This window comes from Anolis sagrei, chromosome 3, assembly GCF_037176765.1.
Source record: "Anolis sagrei isolate rAnoSag1 chromosome 3, rAnoSag1.mat, whole genome shotgun sequence".
NCBI lineage: Eukaryota > Metazoa > Chordata > Lepidosauria > Squamata > Dactyloidae > Anolis > Anolis sagrei.
Window position 1 is genome coordinate 40619665 of NC_090023.1, and position 19817 is coordinate 40639481.

Consider the following 19817-nt stretch of genomic DNA (forward strand, 5'->3'; position numbering starts at 1 on the left):
TACCATGCAGCTGTGTCCAAGACTACATAGGGATCACCAAACACAGCACTGTCCAAACACTAATCAAGGAACATGAAAGACACTGCAGACTACTTCAACCAGAGAAGTCAGCCATAGCAGAGCACCTGATGAACCAACCTGGACACAGCATATTATTTGAGGACACAGAAATGCTGGACCACTCTAACAACCACCATTGAAATCCACAAGCATGTGGACAATTTCAATAGAAAGGAAGAAACGATGAAAATGAACAAAATCTGGCTACCAGTATTAAAAAAAAAACCTCTAAAATCATAGCAGTAAAGAACAGCATTCAAAAACAGGGGAACTCCAGACAAGAAACAATCAGGGATGGCTAATCACCTCTCAACAAAGGATTCCCCCAGGCAGTAAGAAGCCACACCTAAAAACTGCTAGGCCATTAATCAAGATGGCCAATTGAAACATTCACACCTACCTCAACAGACAAGAGTTCTTTCTTCCACCCTGGACATTCCACAGATATATAAACCAATTTTTTCTAGTTTCCAACAGACCTCACAACCTCTGAGGATGCCTGCCATAGATGCAGGTGAAACGTTAGGAGTGAATGCTTCTGGAGCATGGCCATACAGCCCAAAAAACTCACAATAACCCAGTAACATGTTGATAATTTTAAAAAAAATGAAATGCAGTCAACAGAGAATCTTTCAAAGGGAAGAAGCATTCTTTATTTACTTGATGAAGCATGGCATTTGTTTTATTACAGGCACACTATGTATGTATGCATATATTGCTTATTTATGCAGGTAAGTATTGTATGTACTTTATATCTGTTTCGTTTAGCACTCTGCAGTGAAGATTCCTCTTACAGGGAGGTAAGAAATAACCCTTGCCCATAATATCGTCATTCAATACACTTTATTGCTGCTGGAAAATGGGCCCTTTGGCCTTGTGCTTCTTTAATCCGCTTCTCAGGTGGAAACCAAAAAGCCGCTTTTTCTGCAGTCTGATGAAGACAGATGCTATTGTTCCAGCTTTGACCCATTTTCTCTTGAACTTTCCCCTACGATGCCACTTCTCTCCACGTAATTATAGAAGGCACATATACATCTATTTACAAGCACATAAATATATAAATAAAGATGTAATACAAAAATAAATAACAATTTCTCTGTTTTAGAATAGTCTTTGTAAGGCAGTTTGTTCCCTAACTGGTGCTAGGAAGAGCATCTGAGGGAACGTGCAGCAGAGGGTTGTTCAGGTGCTTCTCTATGCTTCTCTCCCGCAAGTCTGTGTCAGCTGGGTTTTGAGGCCACACTTCTCTTCTATCCTGGCAAAAGTCTGTCCGCTCTACATCTTCAACTGGTACTAAACCAGGGCAGCAGGTGTTATCTGAGGATACACAAAAGGACAATCAGAAGTGCATGCTATGGCAGAAACCACCTTCCCCTAAAACCCCCAAAGGCCATTTGCTCCATGCACAAAAGAGTCTGAATCCCTTCCCTGTTGGGCAGATATGATCAAAATACTACTACTTGAAACACTGACAGCTTGTCAGAGAGCTGTAAAAAAGACTTCATTGAATCCATGAAGATCACAACACATAATCTGCATTGGAAGTCAATACTCTGCAAATTTTCCAAGTAAAATTAAGAACGAGAAAAGTCACTGAAATCAATCTGTTCACAGGCAGTTTTTGGCTGGCAGCAGAGGATTGATGTCGAAAGGATGAATATGTTTCATTGCTAACTCCCCCATCTGGCTGCTTATTTTGTGTGTCTACAGCATATGCTTGAAGACTGCCAGACTGTATACCAATAAAATCACAGAATATTATTCTATTCTGTGATTCTATTCCTATACAAGAGTTGGAAAAGACCTTGTGGGCCATCCAGTCCAACCCCCTGCCAAGAAGCAGGAAAATCACAATCAAACTACCCCTGACAGATGTCCATCCAGCCATTTGGGCAGCTGTGTTGATCCATATTAACAAACCAACAATGCCTTCTCAAGGAACTGTCCCTTTGTAAATCTAATGGGTTTTAATTGTTTATCTAAGAGCAGCCTGTCCCAGAGTACTCTATGCTGTCATGGGAATACTTCACAACTATATATGTATTCCTGGAGAAGTGCACTTTCCTCATACTACTGTGAACTTCAGGGGGAATCGAGAAATCATAGAATCATAGAGTTGGAAGAGATCTCATGGGCCATCCAGTCCAACCCCCTGCCAAGAAGCAAGGAAATTGCATTCAAAGCACCCCTACAGATGGCCATTCAGCCTCTGCTTAAAAGCCTTCGAAGAAGGAGCCTCCACCACACTCCAAGGCAGAGAGTTCCACTGCTGAACAGCTCTCAAGGTTAGAAAGTTTTTCCTCATGTTCAGATGGAATCTCCTTTCCTGTAGTTTGAAGCCATTGTTCCACGTCCTAGTCTCTAGGGCAGCAGAAAACGAGCCTTCTCCCTCGTCCCTGTGACTCACATATTTATATATGGCCATCATGTCTCAGCCTTCTCTTCTGCAGGCTAAACATGCCCACATCCTTAAGCCGCTCCTCATAGGCTTGTTCTCCAGACCCTTGATCATTTTAGTTGCCCTGAAACATTCCAGCCTAGCAACATCTTCAATTGCGGTGCCCAAAATTGGACACAGTATTCCAGGTGTAGTCTGACCAAGGCAGAATAGAGGGGCAGCACGACTTCCCTGGATCTAGGCACTATGCTCCTATTTATGCAGGCCAAAATCCCTTTGGCTTTTGTAAATAGCCAATAGAAAATCCTTGAATGTAGCAAAGAGCTTTAACTGAATAGAAACTTCCAACACTTACAATCTCTGATTAATCTTGCTGCTCTACAAACAGGTATAAGGGATTTCCTGTGACTGCTGCTTCATGTGATGCTAGTATTTTCACGTCATGGCTTTCCTTTCTCTGCCCGTATTAGATTTAGGCAGCAGCTCCTCTGGGATTTAATGCACGTCAAGAGGTAGAACACAACTCTTTCCAAAATCTCTGTCACACTGACCTGTATGGAAAACATGATTCTTCACATCTTCCATAGAGGAGTTGCCCTTCCTTTGTGGGAGGGAGTTACACAGGCCAACAAATTGTTCACAACGACGATGGTGATGGTAGTTGTTACTTTGTTGAAGCAGCTGGTGTGTGGAGTCATCTGGAAGCCCATAGAGAAAAGAAAGGCTGTCGGGTCCAGGACTGGGTGTCCTAAGAAGAAGGAGGAAAAGGAAGCCATTGTCTTAAATAAAGAGTTGAAGTCATCAAAACATTTAAATTCAGTTGTGATTAAATATGATGGACGAGGAAACTGAATCTCAACACAATTATGGCAGAGCTTTATTTTCAGTCTCAGATTCTGCATTCCATAAGATATAATATGCAGCAATATATCTTGCCCCTTACCTCGGTGGGAAAGCTCACTCAGGCTCGTGTCCATAATTGTTGAATTACCTTTTCCCGATATAAGAAATTTCAGATTTTTAAAAAATTCTAACTGCTTTTAATCATGTTGTGAGCTTCCCAGCTCCCATTACTGGAAGGAAGCAGGATAATAAAAAACTACATACCTTTGGTGATCAGCTGGAATATCTCCATTTTGCAGCACTCTTCCTTGCAGAAAAGCATTGGTCTCATTCTGCTGAAATTAGAGGAAAAATATTAGAAATCACCAAATCCAGAAGAGGATTCAATAGTTTAGTTTTATTTATGCCACAAGTGGTCAATTTTACAAATTTCAAATTAATATAAGAATAAAAAGCCAACTGTTTTGAGGGTATCTAACCCAATGTGGACTCAACACATGGAACTACATGCCTATTGCTGAGATCTGTTTCTATGACAGAGCCTTCTTTACAGAAAGAGCCTCCAATTATGAATTTCAAAGGCCAAAATGCTTTAAAATAATTTTCATGAACACCCTGGTCAATGTTGGTTTGGCACAGTATCACAATGTAACAAAATTTGAAAGATTTTCTGTTCCTAGTTTGAAAGTGTTATTCCTGTTTAATTGTGCAGCAGCAGTAGTTGTTATACTCCAGAAACTTCATTTTTGTGGCTGCCACAAATTGAATTGGTTGAGACTCGATGAAATACTCATTGGAAAACTATAGCAAAATGTGCTGCAGGACGTCCCGCAAAAACAAGGGTTTTTTTGCAGTTTAATAAACCTTTTCCATGTTTTTATGATAGACCAAGGCAGAATAGAGGGGTAGCATGATTTCCCTAGATCTAGGCACTTTACTCCTATTTGTGCAGGCCAAAATAACTTAAATCAGATTTTTTTCAACTTCTATACCATGAAGAAACCTTTGAAATAATTTTCAAGTTTCTGGGAATCCCTGCATTAAAAGATTATACCTCCAGCTCCTAAAAAGTTTGTGTTTTTTATTTTCCAATCATGATCCCCCTTAGCCACTTCTCACAGAACCCTAGGATTCCAGGGAACCCTGTTTGAGAAACCCTGCTTTATATATAAAAGAAGGAAGGTGTCGAGAAAAGCTCGTTTTATAAATGAAGCAAAACTAGCTGCAGGATCATCAATCCGAAATACTAGCAAAAGGGACTTGACAAGGGCAAGGAAGTATGAAAAACTAGACAACCAATGCATTATTTCTAGAGAAATTACCTGAACTTCATCTGGGCTGTAATCATGCGACTTTGCATTAGGATACCCAACTGAGGCTGCAGGGAAATGGCCATTGGCACCCTGGTTTGCAGGGAGGGGCACCCCATTTGCACAACGCAGCCCATTTGCTCGAGGCACTGAGATCCCTCGCAGGGGCACCATGGTGTACTGGCAAGATGGCACCAGCAGCCCAGCTCCAGGAAACCCCAGGTCTATGGTCTGTTCTGAATGACAAAGGAAGATATAGGTGTATGACACATAAACCAAAGATCTAACATCAACTTCAATTTCAAAGCTTTCCCAGGCATATTTTGGACAGAACTGTCATTGACCTCTAGCTGGGTCCCCTTATCATACTCTATAGCTTTCTGTCAATGATGTACACACACACATACACACAGTGGCAAACTTTTCTTAAGAGTGACATTTGACTTTTCCCTACGCAAGTTGCTTACTTTGCTTAGACCAAGCCCTCCAAAGGCAAAATGGTATGAAAGCCACAATGATGAGGACAATGGAGCCCAGAACCACCCCTACAATTAAGTAGGGCAGGTCGCTCGAACGGGCCACCATGGCACCTGCCCCGAGGCCATTATGGCCACTGTTTGGTGGTGGATGATGCAGTATCGCAGACACAGTGGGTGGTGGGAGGCGGCCAGGCAGTCCTGCAGATTTCCGAGCTAGAAGAAGAGAAAAGTCATGGTTAGATCTCAACAGATAACTAACAAAGGTACCTGTTTGCCTTTTGACTTCTTTGTCTATCTTAGTCTGTCTTTCTCCTAAAATACTACATTGCCCTGTGTTACAGCATCAAAATATGAATGTTATCTGTTTGATTCTTGTCAACCTCACTAATAAGTTCAATTTCCTTCTTGCCTCTCACATTCATTGAGCACTGTAACAGAAATATAATCTGCTTTTACTGCTCAGAGCACAATGTTATAAGAGCTTTGTAGGATATAATTATAACTTTTAGTGCTAATTGGTATTATGCAGGAGCAAAAGTTTTCAACACCCCGAACAACTACACTATTACTTCTTTTCAACTCTTCCAATCACAGATCATTTTTCTTGTTCTTTCAGAGTTTAAATAATTTTATGTTTAGAGATGCTCTACTAGGCATTTGGGAGGCGTGGGTGGGATTGGGGAGGGGTGTGTGTGAGTTTTAAAGGGCACTTAAAATGTAAAAGTTTCTTCTGATATTAAGTCTAGCCAAGTCCAACTCTGGGGGTTGGGGCTCATCTCCATTTCTAAGCCAAAGAGCCAGCATTGTCCGTAGATGCCTTCAAAGTCATGTGGCTGGTATGACTGCATGAGGTGCCATTACCTTTCCACTGGAACAGTTCCTATTTATTTACTCACATTTGCATGTTTTCGAACTGCTAGGTTGGCAGAAGCTGGGGCTAACAGCGGGAGCTCCCCCCACTCCCCGGATTCGAACAGCCAATCTTTTGATCAGCATGTTCAGCAGCTCAGCTGTTTAACCCACTGCACCACCAGGGGCTCCTTTATGTATTCATTGTATTTTAATCTGTTTTACCATAGTGTTGCTATTTAATCAATTTTTAACTTTTATATTGCGAATTTGAAACTTAACTAAGTGTGGGATTGTTAGCCACGTTGAGTACCCATGGAGAGAAAGGCGGGGTATAAATAAAGTTAATAATAATGATGATCATCATTCCTGTATCACCAGAAATATTAATGTTTGCTTGTGACAGTGGCACTTGTTGGGTGTTATGGGCATGATATGTAGTCTTGTGGTGGTGGGGAACATTAGCAAACTATTTGTTCCAAGTCACTGAACACATCATTAAAATCCTCCTGTCACTTGTTACGTAGTGTCCAACTGAGCCATTAAAAAAATAATAATTTGTCAATGTTCACCTATTCAAATATAGTTAGTTCCAGTGGCAGTTTCTTTATCGGCTCCTTTGCAATACGGAGACTATTTTGCATATCAGGTGCATCTAGTACTAATGGGATCTTATATTACCAGCAAATTATGCACTTAATGAATGAATTTGTATCAACAGAATACTTCCTTTTTGCTCCCTCCCCACTATTTACTCTCCTGGTCCATTTCATCTTAGTGTATCATCTTATGCTTCTAGATCTCCTCAGAATCTATTCATTATGGAACAGAGACCCAGATGTTTTTTAAACACCCTATTGCAGTGTTGTTACCTTTGGTTTCACAGATCATCACGTTGCTGAACTCACTCTCTCCACCTTTGTTGAAGCACTGCATTTTAATATCATAGGAAGTCTCTGGCTGCAGGTGGCTGATTGAATGCCAGTATCGGTCACCTGAACAGGAGGAAACAGATCAATGTTCTTTGTCATCTGCTAAGACCATGAATGGATCTCTGTGTTATTATTATTATTATTATTATTATTATTAACTTTATTTGTACCCCGCTAGCATCTCCCGGAGGACTCGATGCGGCTTACACAGGCCGAAGCCTCAAAACACAATACAATAGAGAACGTAACATCACAATAATATTAAATATTATTAATTTATATTTAATAATAATAATAATAATAATTTATATAAAGAGTATCATTATACAGTGAGCAGCAAATTTGAAGAAATCCTTATTTGAAAGGTTGGAAATTGCTCTCCAAGCATTAATGCACTACACCATACTGAAAGGACTCCTGTTTTCTTATGACTAATTACATTCCTAAAACTTGGCATCATCCAGCCAAAGAGTGCGTTTCACAGAACTCTTTCATTTCCTTTATTATCATGGACACAGGAGTAGTAAACATTTTACTGATTGACAGACTAAAGGCATATTACAGGAATTAACAGTTGGAGCACAGTCAGCAGGTTATTTCCTACCTTCTACCTCTTCTTTCTTATAATCGCTATCATTATCACTGTCTGTTGGTCGGTAATAGATGTAGAAACCATGAATTGGTGTATTGTTATTGCTGGCTGGAACATACTGCAAAGAAAAGTAAAAGGCAGACATTAATAAAAGCACAGGTGCTCATCAAGGCTATTCTCTTATTACTAGACTGTTGAAACCCACCAACTGCAAAATCCAGACTGAATGGAAAATTATACAACCAAAGGACCAGCACAAAAGGCAGGTCAAAGGCAACTGGACAAGCCTAATTTACAGGCATGAGACTGACTGAGAGAAAAGATTAAGTTAAGGCTATTTTAAACTACTTAATTTTAGATGCTACCGTGAGCCAGAAAACTTTGCTAACTTATTGGAACTTATTTGGACATCTTCTCTGGGCAGTTCCAGACAGGACTTTGATGAGGACCCAATTGGGTTTTAAAAACCCGATTGGGCCCGCATTGCAGTTCACGCATGCCCCAGAAAGCTGATGCTTTTCTGGGGTGGGTGTCCAGATGTCCTGCTGGGCCTTCTGGTGGGTTACCTGAACACAAAACAAAAAACCCCAGAAAAGCCTTTAAAGAAGAACATAACTTCCCCGGCCACCATTACCATGCTGCCAGAGATCTCCTGTTGCATAGAAATGGTGCACCAGGAGAAGGGGGGGGGGGGGGAGGAGCGATTTTCCTTCTATCTACGTGCCAGGAGAGATCTGGCAGCACGGTAATGGTGGATGGGTAAATTATTTTCTTTTTCAAAGGCTTTTCTGGAGGGGAGGGGGTGTTGGGAAGGGATGGAGGCTATCTTTGTTTTTTTTGCCTCCAGGAGGCCAAAAGTCCTGAAAACTGTGTGGATTGGAACCGGAAGTAACGTAATGCAACCCCCAGACCCAATCCACACAGCGTCCACATTTGGAAAGACCCGGGTTTTTCTAGCTATCAAATTACTTCAGGACAAAGCAGGGTTTTCCCGCTTTGTCCCAAATGAATTTGTTTTTATCTGAGGAGTTGCTTGGATGCCCCAGGGAAAAACGCAGGTGCTTGAGCATTTTAGGCACTGTCTGTATGCGTTGTCTTCTTTTTGTCAACACATGCAAAGAAACACTACTGAATCATTCAGCCTTTTTCCTGCCTAATTTATTTCTTTTTTCATGTCAATTCTACTATTAGATATTTTTTGTGTGAATTGTGCTAGGTATTACACTTCTATGAGGATCTGCAGGACCTACTGGATAATACACCAAAAAGAGACATTATTTTCATTACAGGAGACTGGAATGCCAAGGTGGGAAGTCAAATGACAACTGGGATCACAGGCACGCATGGTCTGGGAGAACAAAATGAAGCGGGACGCAGGCTGATAGAATTCTGCCAGGAAAACTCGCTGTGTATAACGAATACTCTCTTCCAACAACCTAAAAGACGGCTTTATACATGGACCTCACCAGATGGTCAACACCGAAATCAGATTGACTACATCCTTTGCAGCCAAAGGTGGCGGACATCCATCCAGTCGGTGAAAACAAGACCTGGGGCTGACTGTAGCTCAGATCACGAACTTCTTATTGCCCAATTTAGAATAAAACTAAAGAGATCAGGGAAAATACACAGACCAGTTAGATATGATCTCACTAACATTCCTAGCGAATATACAGTGGAAGTGAAGAACAGATTTGAAGGACTAGATTTAGTAAACAGAGTCCCAGAAGAACTATGGACAGAAGTCCGCGACATTGTTCAGGAGGCGGCAACAAAGTACGTTCCAAAGAAAAAGAAAACGAAGAAGGCAAAATGGTTGTCTGCTGAGACACTGGAAGTAGCCCAAGAAAGGAGGAAAGCAAAAGGAAACAGTGAAAAGGGGAGATATGCCCAGTTAAATGCGCAATTCCAGAGGTTAGCCAGAAGAGATAAGGAACTATTTTTAAATAAGCAATGCATGGAAGTGGAAGAAGACAACAGAATAGGAAGGACAAGAGACCTCTTCCAGAAAATTAGAAACATTGGAGGTAAATTTCAGGCAAAAATTGGTATGATAAGAAACAAAGATGGCAGGGACCTAACAGAAGCTGAAGAGATCAAGAGAAGGTGGCGAGACTATACAGAAGATCTGTATAGGAAGGATAACAATATCGAGGATAGCTTTGACGGTGTGGTGAATGAATTAGAACCAGACATCCTGAGGAGTGAGGTTGAATGGGCCTTAAGAAGCATTGCTAACAACAAGGCAGCAGGAGATGATGGGATCCCAGCTGAACTGTTTAAAATCTTAAAAGATGATGCTGTCAAGGTGATGCATGCAATTTGCCAGCAAATATGGAAAACACAAGAATGGCCATCAGACTGGAAAAAATCAACTTATATCCCCATACCAAAAAAGGGAAATGCGAAAGACTGCTCAAACTTCCGTACAGTGGCCCTTATTTCTCATGCCAGTAAGGTAATGCTCAAGATCCTGCAAGGAAGACTCCAGCAATACATGGAGCGAGAGTTGCCAGATGTTCAAGCTGGGTTTAGAAAAGGCAGAGGAACGAGAGACCAGATTGCCAATATCCGCTGGATAATGGAGAAAGGCAGGGAGTTTCAGAAAAACATCTACTTCTGCTTCATTGACTATTCTAAAGCCTTTGACTGTGTGGATCATAATAAATTGTGGCAAGTTCTTGGTGGGATGGGCATACCAAGCCACCTTGTCTCTCTCCTGAGGAATCTGTACAAGGACCAAGTAGCAACAGTCAGAACTGACCACGGAACAACAGACTGGTTCAAGATTGGGAAAGGCGTACGGCAAGGCTGCATACTCTCACCCAACCTTTTTAACTTGTATGCAGAACACATCATGCGATGTGCGGGGCTGGATGAATGCAAAGCTGGGGTGAAAATTGCTGGAAGAAACATTAACAACCTCAGATATGCAGATGACACCACTCTGATGGCCGAAAGCGAGGAGGAGCTGAGGAGCCTTCTAATCAAGGTGAAAGAAGAAAGCGCAAAAGCCGGGTTGCAGCTAAACGTCAAAAAAACCAAGATTATGGCAACAAGAATGATTGACAACTGGAAAATAGAGGGAGAAACCGTGGAGGCCGTGACAGACTTTGTATTTCTAGGTGCAAAGATTACTGCAGATGCAGACTGTGGCCAGGAAATCAGAAGACGCTTACTTCTTGGGAGGAGAGCAATGTCCAGTCTCGATAAAATAGTGAAGAGTAGAGACATCACACTGGCAACAAAGATCCGCATAGTCAAAGCCATGGTATTCCCTGTAGTAACCTACGGATGTGAGAGCTGGACCTTAGGGAAGGCTGAGCGAAGGAAGATCGATGCTTTTGAGCTGTGGTGCTGGAGGAAAGTGCTGAGAGTGCCTTGGACCGCGAGAAGATCCAACCAGTCCATCCTCCAGGAAATAAAGCCCGACTGCTCACTGGAGGGAAAGATACTAGAGACAAAGCTGAAGTACTTTGGCCACATCATGAGGAGACAGGAAAGCCTAGAGAAGACAGTTATGCTGGGGAAAGTGGAAGGCAAAAGGAAGAGGGGCCGACCAAGGGCAAGATGGATGGATGGCATCCTTGAAGTGACTGGACTGACCTTGAGGGAGCTGGGGGTGGTAACGGCCAACAGGGAGCTCTGGCGTAGGCTGGTCCATGAGGTCACGAAGAGTCGGAGACGACTGAACGAATGAACAACAAATTACACTTGCATTTTTAGGGATTATGGAGATTAAAAAATTGCCCCCAAATTATTGGAAACTGTGTGCCCTTATCTAGAAGCATTCAATACTACTATAGAAAAAATGTAACAGTTCTAGGTGGATTTGAAAAAAAGAAGAAATTAAACAATACCAAGGTTTAAAGTATTAATAAGATCCAGAACGAGTCAATAGGGACTCGATTAAAGGCCTGCTGCATGCTCAAAGAACGCATTCCCCTCCTCTGCCCTTCAGCCTCAAATACAGTTTTTCTTCCTCACCATCCACTTCAGCATGATGGTAGTCTCATTGATGGCATCTGTAAAGGTGATGTATGGCCCAGCCACAGGGCGCTCATAGACACGGTTGCTGTAGCCTGAAACCACATGGGGCTTCGATGCAGTGCTTGGCTCGCTCTCCCCCAGGATATTCAGAGCTCGTACCCGGAACTTATAGGAAACGCCTGTACGAGAAACAACAGAGAAGAAAGGTGAGCCATCCAACCTGAATAAAGCCCTTGATAATCTCTTCCTGGAAAATAAGCCATGCCATATCAACAGGAGGCCAAGTGATGCATTTGAAAGAGCCGATTTTTCCTGTCCTGGGGATATAAGGATTTTTCCTGTCCTGGGAATACCAAGTTGTTTTCAGAAAATGTTTGCTTTTTAAAAACTGTTATTCTTTCTGTAATCTGAATGGTCAACAGATTACGGTTCTTATTTTATTCCCGGTCAATGTAAATTGAAAACCATTTATATTGTACACAGAAACCTACTTCCGAAGGAAGCATTTGAGAGTACAGAAATGAGACAAGTAGAGATACAGATGCATAGACTCCCTTCTACATCTCCAGGGGGGAAAAAACATTTGTGAGGTCAAACATGCTTGAATTCCTGCAAGAAGAAAGCTATTGATTGATGGTGACCTGGAGTTCAGAAACAGTACAAGGGAAAGTGTCAAGTGCCCTTCCTAAAGTAGCTTTTGGTCTGGGTAAAAACAAAACAAAATGAAACAAATCCCAATTACCACATTACTGTTACTTGAGTTTGCAATGCAGAGTTTGGAAAGGATCACAATTCCCAGAATCCACCAGTCTGGGGAACTCCAGTCAAAAGTTAACATTTCAAAGCTGTAATGTACATTTGGCATATTTTAAAGATAAGTTTCTCTACAACAGTTATACAATGCTAAAAAACAACTAACAGGCAAATTGTAGTGGGGTCAAAAGTATCATGTGTTAGGTGCACTCTGGGCCACGTTTTAGGCCCCAGAGGTCTTTTTTGAAACGGGAACTGAATAGGAAGTGACCTTTGCTCACTTTCTAAAATGACCCCAGGAGGCCAAAAGCAGGCTGGGATGCTCCCTTGTATCTGAGAGACATTTGAGGGCAACACACATTAGTTTTGCTTTTCCAGGAGCAGGTCCCATACCGCTTCAAACTTGGCAGCCTATAAGATTGTGCATTTGTCTAGAAGAGGAGTGTGGATTAGAATCAGCTTCCAAATGACATTTTCTTCTTGACATGTATCATTATAGCAACTAGCTTGATGTGAATTTATTACGACAGAGAATATGCATGTTGGGAAAAGAAGTCCTTTTACCTTTCTCAAGCCCTGTAATTTCGACAGAGAGGCGAGAAGGGGGAATGTCGCTCGTAGCTAACACCCAGTCCCCAAGCTTCTTCAGTTTCTTGTATTCCACCCGAAATGACTGAATGGGAAAGCCTCCATTCCCACGTGGGATCCATGTGACATAAACAGAGGTCTCAGATGCCATGGAGATGGTGGGTCTATCTGGAGCCTCTGGGGCTGTAAGCAAAGGGAGAACAGTGTTAGGAGACATACCATGAAGCCATGAAGTTTCTGAATGGAAAAGCTAGGTGATGGCTCCCATGTTTCTAATACAAGATGTAAATTTAAAAAAAATGAAAAAAAATGAGAAAATCCTATTCAGTTCTGAGAAATAATAGGGAATTTACCCCAGAGCTCCTTTTTAAGTAATCCACCATGCTTATGGTCTAGGGAGTATCTGGAACACCACTATTTAGGAGTGAGAATATGACAGATGTCCTTGCAGATCAATTCTTTAAACCAAAACTGCAAAGCCATAAATTTATAAGCCCGTTTTCATCCAGATGAGCTGAACAATGCATCTCTGTAGTGCTGTATTGGCTACAATCTTGCTCCTCTTCTCCCAGATGATTCTAAGAAGAATACATTACTAATTTTCTATCAGATTAACCTGTGGTTTTGGTGCTATTCAAATATGAGTTTCAATTTTAAAGAACCAATTCAAATTTTAAAATGGCGGGAGAGTTTATCGGGCAGGTGCTTCTTGTTAGATAAAGGACTAACACAAAGCTATTGGGAGAAATCATCTCTGATGCCACTATTTGTATCTATCTTTGCTTTTTCTCCTGATGACACAGTTCTTTCTCATTTCTTCCTTCCTTAAATAACCTGTCATTTCCCCCCAAATCTGCTTTCTGGGCTTCTTTTGTGCTGCAACTCTGCCGTGGCCTTACGAGAGAGGCGAGTGTTGTCTGACTGGTTGCTGCTCCGAGAACTAGCGCCTGGGTCATCCTCCTGAAAGTGCTGCTCTTTATAGGGAACAATATCTGGTTTTGGTCGTCGTCCTAAAGAAGAAAAAAGTGATTAGTAAAAATACATTGCCACAGATAGTGAATAGTAGTGAGATTTGGTTGCAATTAGGTATAGAAATATGCTTTCCCAATGCATTGTAGAAGCTTGCAGGTGCAGGACGACATATTTGCCTGATTCACAGAGACCAGAAAGAAGAAGCAATGCTATGGAAAGAGGCATGCTTAGCTTTTTTTTTTTTTTTAAAAAGTATGAATTTTCCATTTTCTTCTAACGATTATTACTATTTTGATAGTTTCCTCACTAAAAGGGGGCTTTCATGGGTGTTTGATAAAGGGCCACGAGATGCATAGTAATCCAGAAGGAGTTCTAACCACTGCCCCTGAACAATCCAGTGTCTTAACAATACTGCTTTCCCAAAGATATCTTTAACCAGTAACTGTAAATAAAATATCTTTGCTGACAGACAGCTATTGGTATTGACACATGTCTGTTTGTATATTATGCTATACATTATAAATGACAAATTATGTATTATACATCTGATGAAGTAGACAGCCAATATCCAAAATCCAAAACTGGTGTAGCTGGATCTGCTCCTCAAAATAAAATACATTACATCTTTGGGGAAATATTTTAATCTTTACCTGTTCTGAAAGTAACCATGGCTGTCTGCCCTTCTCCAGCACAGTTGTAAGCAGCCATCTCCACCTCATACAAACTTCCTGGATCTAGTTTTGTCAGAGTAAGATAATGCTGGTTGGCAGGGACATCCTGGACTGTCCAGCTGTCAGATGAATTCATTACCTGTTGAAGAACCAGGACAGTCATTCATGGCACCCCTGACCTCTATATTAAAGTTTGCATTTTTTTTTGCTAGAACAGGTAAGTAGGAGGCCCTAAGCATGTGCATTTCAAACAACTGCAAATTACCCCTGATTCCATCTCTGGTTTACCTATGCCAAAGTTTAAATTTAGATGGTATTACAGGTTTTAGGCTATTTGCTTTCTATGTTTACAGGTAGCTCTACTAACAGCACTTGGAACCAGAAAATAGAATTGTTTAGCCACTTTGGATTTCAATCAAGAGATAAAAGTGGAACATTAATAGTAACAACAAGTCTGGTAGCTTTAAAAATCACAAAATGATGTTAGGAAAGCACAACTTAGCTTAGTTCAAGGTTTAATTGCTTATGACCAGAGTCATTACACTTAACTAAGAGGTTCTACAAATCACAAACAACAATGTTAAAATAGAAGACAGAATTTCCAACTCCATTTTAATACCCCTAAAAATAGCAGAAAAGGTTGAAGGTAGTGGTTGTCAACCTGTGGGTCCCCAGATGTTTTTGGCCTACAACTCCCTGAAATCCCAGCCAATTTACCAGCTGTTAGGATTTCTGGGAGTTAAAGGCCAAAACATTAGGTCAACATCAGGTTGACAACCACTGGTTTAAGAGAAATGCTGTTTCCTCTATCATGGACATCCTCAACTATGTTACAATTCCCCTAAGAAATAGAAATGGGTAATAAGCAAAAAACTAAAAAATCATAAAAAGACACGATTAATGTTGCATCTCTGAAGCTATAAAATATTAAGGTACACATAGAATAATAAGACTGGCTTTGAGAAAGTGTTCCACAAGGAATCCTCAATCATCTTAGAAGACCTTCTTTAAAGAAACAGTCCATCTCACATTACAGCAACAACCCATAAAAAGCTCTCCACTGAAGATCTTATTTTACAGGAAGAGATGAATATTTTTCCTCAGTCAATTGTCTCCTATATCTTCTGGTGCCTCTATTTCCAACTTGCAATGCTTACATGTGTCTGAAGAAAGCCACATACACCCATAGAAAGACATACTCCTCCATCTTCTTTGATTTAGTAATAGAAGATGTAGTAACTATGAACAATGATTGTATCTGTCCATGTTACATATCAACATTTTATAATAATTTGTGCTAAGAACACATGTAGTTAATAAATGAGCTGCTCTGAAGGAAGCTGATGTTCACTTCTGTTATAGCTCAAGTACAAAGTTTACATTTTTTGTTGTGATATCTGTTTAGATAGTATTTACTGGAATTAGCATAGTTCAAGTTTTGCAAAATCAAGCTACTTCTCGAAATAAACTCCATTTCATATTATCTGTTTACTAGCCATGTAAATAGCAGTGATGTAAGGGTTAACAGGAACAGGCTCCATCTGTAAAGACCTTCAAGACAGAAGAAAGAGCCTCCAGCTGAGAATTTGCTCTGTGCTGGAAACATATTAGTGCTAAATGCAGTGACCCATGGCAACTCCCTCTGACCCCAAAATCTTCCAGGTGAAACTTTAGGAGGGAGACGACACAAAGATCCCAAAGACCAGAGAAATGACAAGCTGCAGGCCCAGATCAGCACTCATCCCTCAGCATGTGACTGGGCTCTATTCTGTCTTTCCAAGAGAGACACTGTTCTAAAAGTATAATAATTTCATCAATACTTCAACAGAGAAAATCCAGGATGTTTCTAATTTCATCTACATGTCAGTCAATTAAGAACTTCAGGGCAACTGTACTGCCAACATACTACAATGAACACAAATGCTACAGCTAAATAAAACAGGCACACAACAAGATTATCTGTTCCTTATGGACAACTGCTCCACGCCACCAGGATAAAAAAGGAAAAGAGCTGGTATTATATAGACAGGTAAACAAATCTAAATCCTCAAACCAGTAAGCCATACAAAAGTTGGTCGTTTGGCACCTTTATCAGAATACGTGGCAGATGGATACAAAAAGAAATCTGGAATACACTAACCTTGCGGTGTTTCACAATATAGTAGAGGACAGGGGCTCTGCTGTCATGCCGTGGTTTCCACAACAATTCATATGAATCCGTTTTGGTTGTCCGGGGAGAGCTAAGGATGACCGGGGCCTCCGCCGGAGACACCTGATCCTGGGTGGGACACTGGGAGGACACGGCAGGTGTCGTGGGCCGGGGTTTTAGGGGGACAGCTTTGTCTTTTAGCACTTTTTCACTGTTGCTAAGCCTGGTAGGTGGCATAACGGAGTGAGCAAAGTCCGCAACTGAGACGTGCTGTGGCTCTGGAGTTGTTTCTGAAATGTAAAAAAGAAGACCGCTGCCATTTTTAACATATATCCAAATGTGTAAACAACGAAACGTCTATCCATTTTCTTATAACTGATATTCTGCTATGCCTTACAGCAAGAAAATAAATCTTGAATTGAAACAATCACATAGCTCCTCAGTGGGGATTAGACAACGTGCTTTCAGTATGATACTGTAATGCGAATATATGAATGGAATCAGAAGGGAGGTCATAACCATCCTGTTTACCAAATGAGGGCCAAAATGACTGCCTTTTTGCAGCATTAATGTCCATCTGATTAGGTCTTATATGCATTATTGTCCTTGATGAAAAAACAGTCAACTGGGGGGAAAAAACAGTCAACTGAACTAAGTTTGGGGGGGGGGGGATTTACTTAAAGAATTTCGCAAAGGAGTTTCTACATGAAAAATACTGTATTATTATTTTACGCACAAAGAGTGTTTACAGTTATTGTATTTTACATAAAACACAGTGCCTCTGCATCTTCTTGTTACTCTGCCTAGTCCCAAAATGTAAAATCGTAAATCAATAAAAATGCACAAACATTTTGTAATGTCACTCAAACGGGAGAAAACTTTGATTATTTTTCATTTTCTTATGTAAATAAATATCTATATCTATATCTGTCCCAGTTATATGTATGGTTTTAATTGGCTTTGGGTCTCTTTGGAAGGCAGAAAGGTTGCTTCATTAGTGGGGAGGTCAGCATCAAGCACCAGGTTTTTAGTGCATTAGACAAGAACTGACTAATTCAAATAAAATCTAAACTTTTCATGGACAATATATTCTGCATTGATCTAACTGTATGCCCATTGGACTATGTTATAGGAAGGAGAAATTTGAATTGGACAGAACTTTGGCTATTTCATGAACAGAAAGGACTGCTAAAGGGAATAGTAAAGGTAAAGATTTCCCCTGACATTAAGTCTAGTCATGTCCAACTCCAGGAGGTGGTGCTCATCTCTATTTCTAAGCAGAAATGCCAGTGTTGTCCATAGTCACCTCAAAGATCACGTGGCCAGCATGACTGCATGGAGCGCCGTTACCTTCCCGCAGAAGTGGTACCTATTGATCTACTCACATTTGCATGTTTTTGAACTGCTAGTTTGGCAGAAGCTGGGTCTAATAGCGGGAGCTCACCCCGCTCCCTGGATTTGAACCACCAACTTTCCAGTGAGCAAGCTCAGTAGATCAGAAGTTTAACCTGCTATGCCAACAGGGAGCCCTCACTAAAGGGAATAAATTTATATACTTTTAAAATTTACTTTTTTATCCAGTCTTCCTCCCCGATAGGACTCAAGGCGACTAACAGTCACATACTTTGATCAATTTAAAACAAAACAAATACAATACAAAAAAAAAACCCCAATTAAACAGCACTGTGTGTGTTAGGCTAAACAAACAGTTAAAATACAATAAATACAATTCAAATGCATTTTAAAACACCCAACTTCCCAAAAAAATTCCACCCAGCAGCATGCCCCCTATCCTTCTCTGAATGCCTGCTGGCAGAAAAAGGTATTGACCTGCTTGCGGACATCAGTCATATTTCTTTTTGTCACATGATTTTACCAGTTCTCTTGTTTGTTTGATTTTTATGAACTTTTTGTAATTCTAACTTTTATATGTCACTACATATGTATTCAAAGGAAAGAATATAAATTATGTTATTGATCAATAAAGCAGTAAGAGGAATTTAACAGGCATAGTCAATGAAAGGAAACTATAAAAAGGAACACTATTCTGGGTTGCTGTGGGTTTTCTGGGCTTGATGGTCATGTTCCAGAAGCATTCTCTCCTGATGTTTTCACCTACATCTATGGCAGGCATCCTCAAGACGTTGTGAGGTCTGTTGGAAAAATGGGTTTATTTATCTGTCTGTTTGAGGCAAGTGTGAACGTTGCAACTGGCTACCTTGATTAGCACTGAATGGCCTTGCAGCTTCAAAGCCTGGCTGTTTCCTGCCTGGGGGAATCCTTTGTTGGGAGGTCTTAGCTGGCCCTGATTGTTTCTTGTCTAGAATTCCCGTTTTCTGAGTGTTGATCTTTATTTATATCCTAATTTTGGAGTTTTTAATGCTGGTAGTCAGATTTTGTTCATTTTCATGGTTTCCTCCTTTCTGTTGACATTGTTCACATGCTTCTGGATTTCATTGGCATCTCTGTGTAGTCTGACATGGTGATTGCTAGAGTGGTCCTATTCTTCTTCCTAATTACTGAAAGACCTGCTCAAGGCCAGTTTAAGTTTGTGGGATAAAGCAGTCTCCACGTGTTCACAGTTACCATATATTCATAGAATTCCCTAAATAAGACTGTCAGGAGATTTCACTCTAGATCATGATCTAGGCTATCGTACATGATATGTCACATAAATGAAGAATATGCATTGTTCTACATGCACTTATATGACCCTCCGTGACTCAATGGAAGACTTACGAGGCTGAGCAATTCTCAATTGGACCATGGCCTGTGCGCTGCCCACTTCATTCTCTGCCATGCACTGGTATATCCCTTCATCTTCAGGCCCCACACTAGAGACCCTTAAGGCTCTGCGACTCAGCTGCATCCGGTGGCTGGAGAAGAGAGGAACTGCGTTGCGCAGCCACACAACGGATGGTTGAGGGTTCCCTCGAACCTTGCAAGTGAATTTTACACTTTGACCCCACGTGATGATCTGCTGGGATAGTTCCATGCTAACCTCAGGTGGTTCTGAAAAGGAAACATAATAGCAGTTCATATTATTTGGGAACAACTATAAGAGTTTTGAAAGAGACAAGTGATGAAGCTGTGAACTTTGCAGCCAATATCTTTAAAAGTTTGTGCTATCAACAAAAAATTTGGGTCAGGGAAAGGATACCTGCCTCCCCATGTAACTGGATGTTCCAAAACAGAAAACTAACAGACCTGAGCTTTTATGAAACCCAGAAA

General features: G+C 40.9%; 1 protein-coding gene across 2 annotated transcripts in view; it reads right to left on the reverse strand.

Annotated features, from left to right (window-relative positions):
- Positions 1 to 690: 690 nt before the first annotated feature.
- BOC (BOC cell adhesion associated, oncogene regulated) overlaps positions 691 to 19817 on the reverse strand; it is an 85712-nt gene continuing 66585 nt past the window's right edge. Inside the window, exons 8-20 of one of the 2 annotated variants that reach the window (XM_060770769.2) lie at positions 19326 to 19598; positions 16578 to 16876; positions 14417 to 14576; positions 13694 to 13804; positions 12771 to 12977; positions 11451 to 11632; positions 7476 to 7581; positions 6812 to 6934; positions 5079 to 5303; positions 4624 to 4847; positions 3566 to 3636; positions 3010 to 3206; positions 691 to 1377 (exon numbers count right to left, since the gene is read on the reverse strand). In XM_060770769.2, the coding sequence (XP_060626752.2) occupies positions 1193 to 1377; positions 3010 to 3206; positions 3566 to 3636; positions 4624 to 4847; positions 5079 to 5303; positions 6812 to 6934; positions 7476 to 7581; positions 11451 to 11632; positions 12771 to 12977; positions 13694 to 13804; positions 14417 to 14576; positions 16578 to 16876; positions 19326 to 19598 (2363 nt within the window). In that variant the 3' untranslated portion in view covers positions 691 to 1192. Of the gene's footprint in view, positions 3207 to 3565; positions 3637 to 4623; positions 4848 to 5078; positions 5304 to 6811; positions 6935 to 7475; positions 7582 to 11450; positions 11633 to 12770; positions 12978 to 13693; positions 13805 to 14416; positions 14577 to 16577; positions 16877 to 19325; positions 19599 to 19817 lie in introns of both variants that reach the window. The other variant, XM_067466607.1, reaches the window with a different exon arrangement.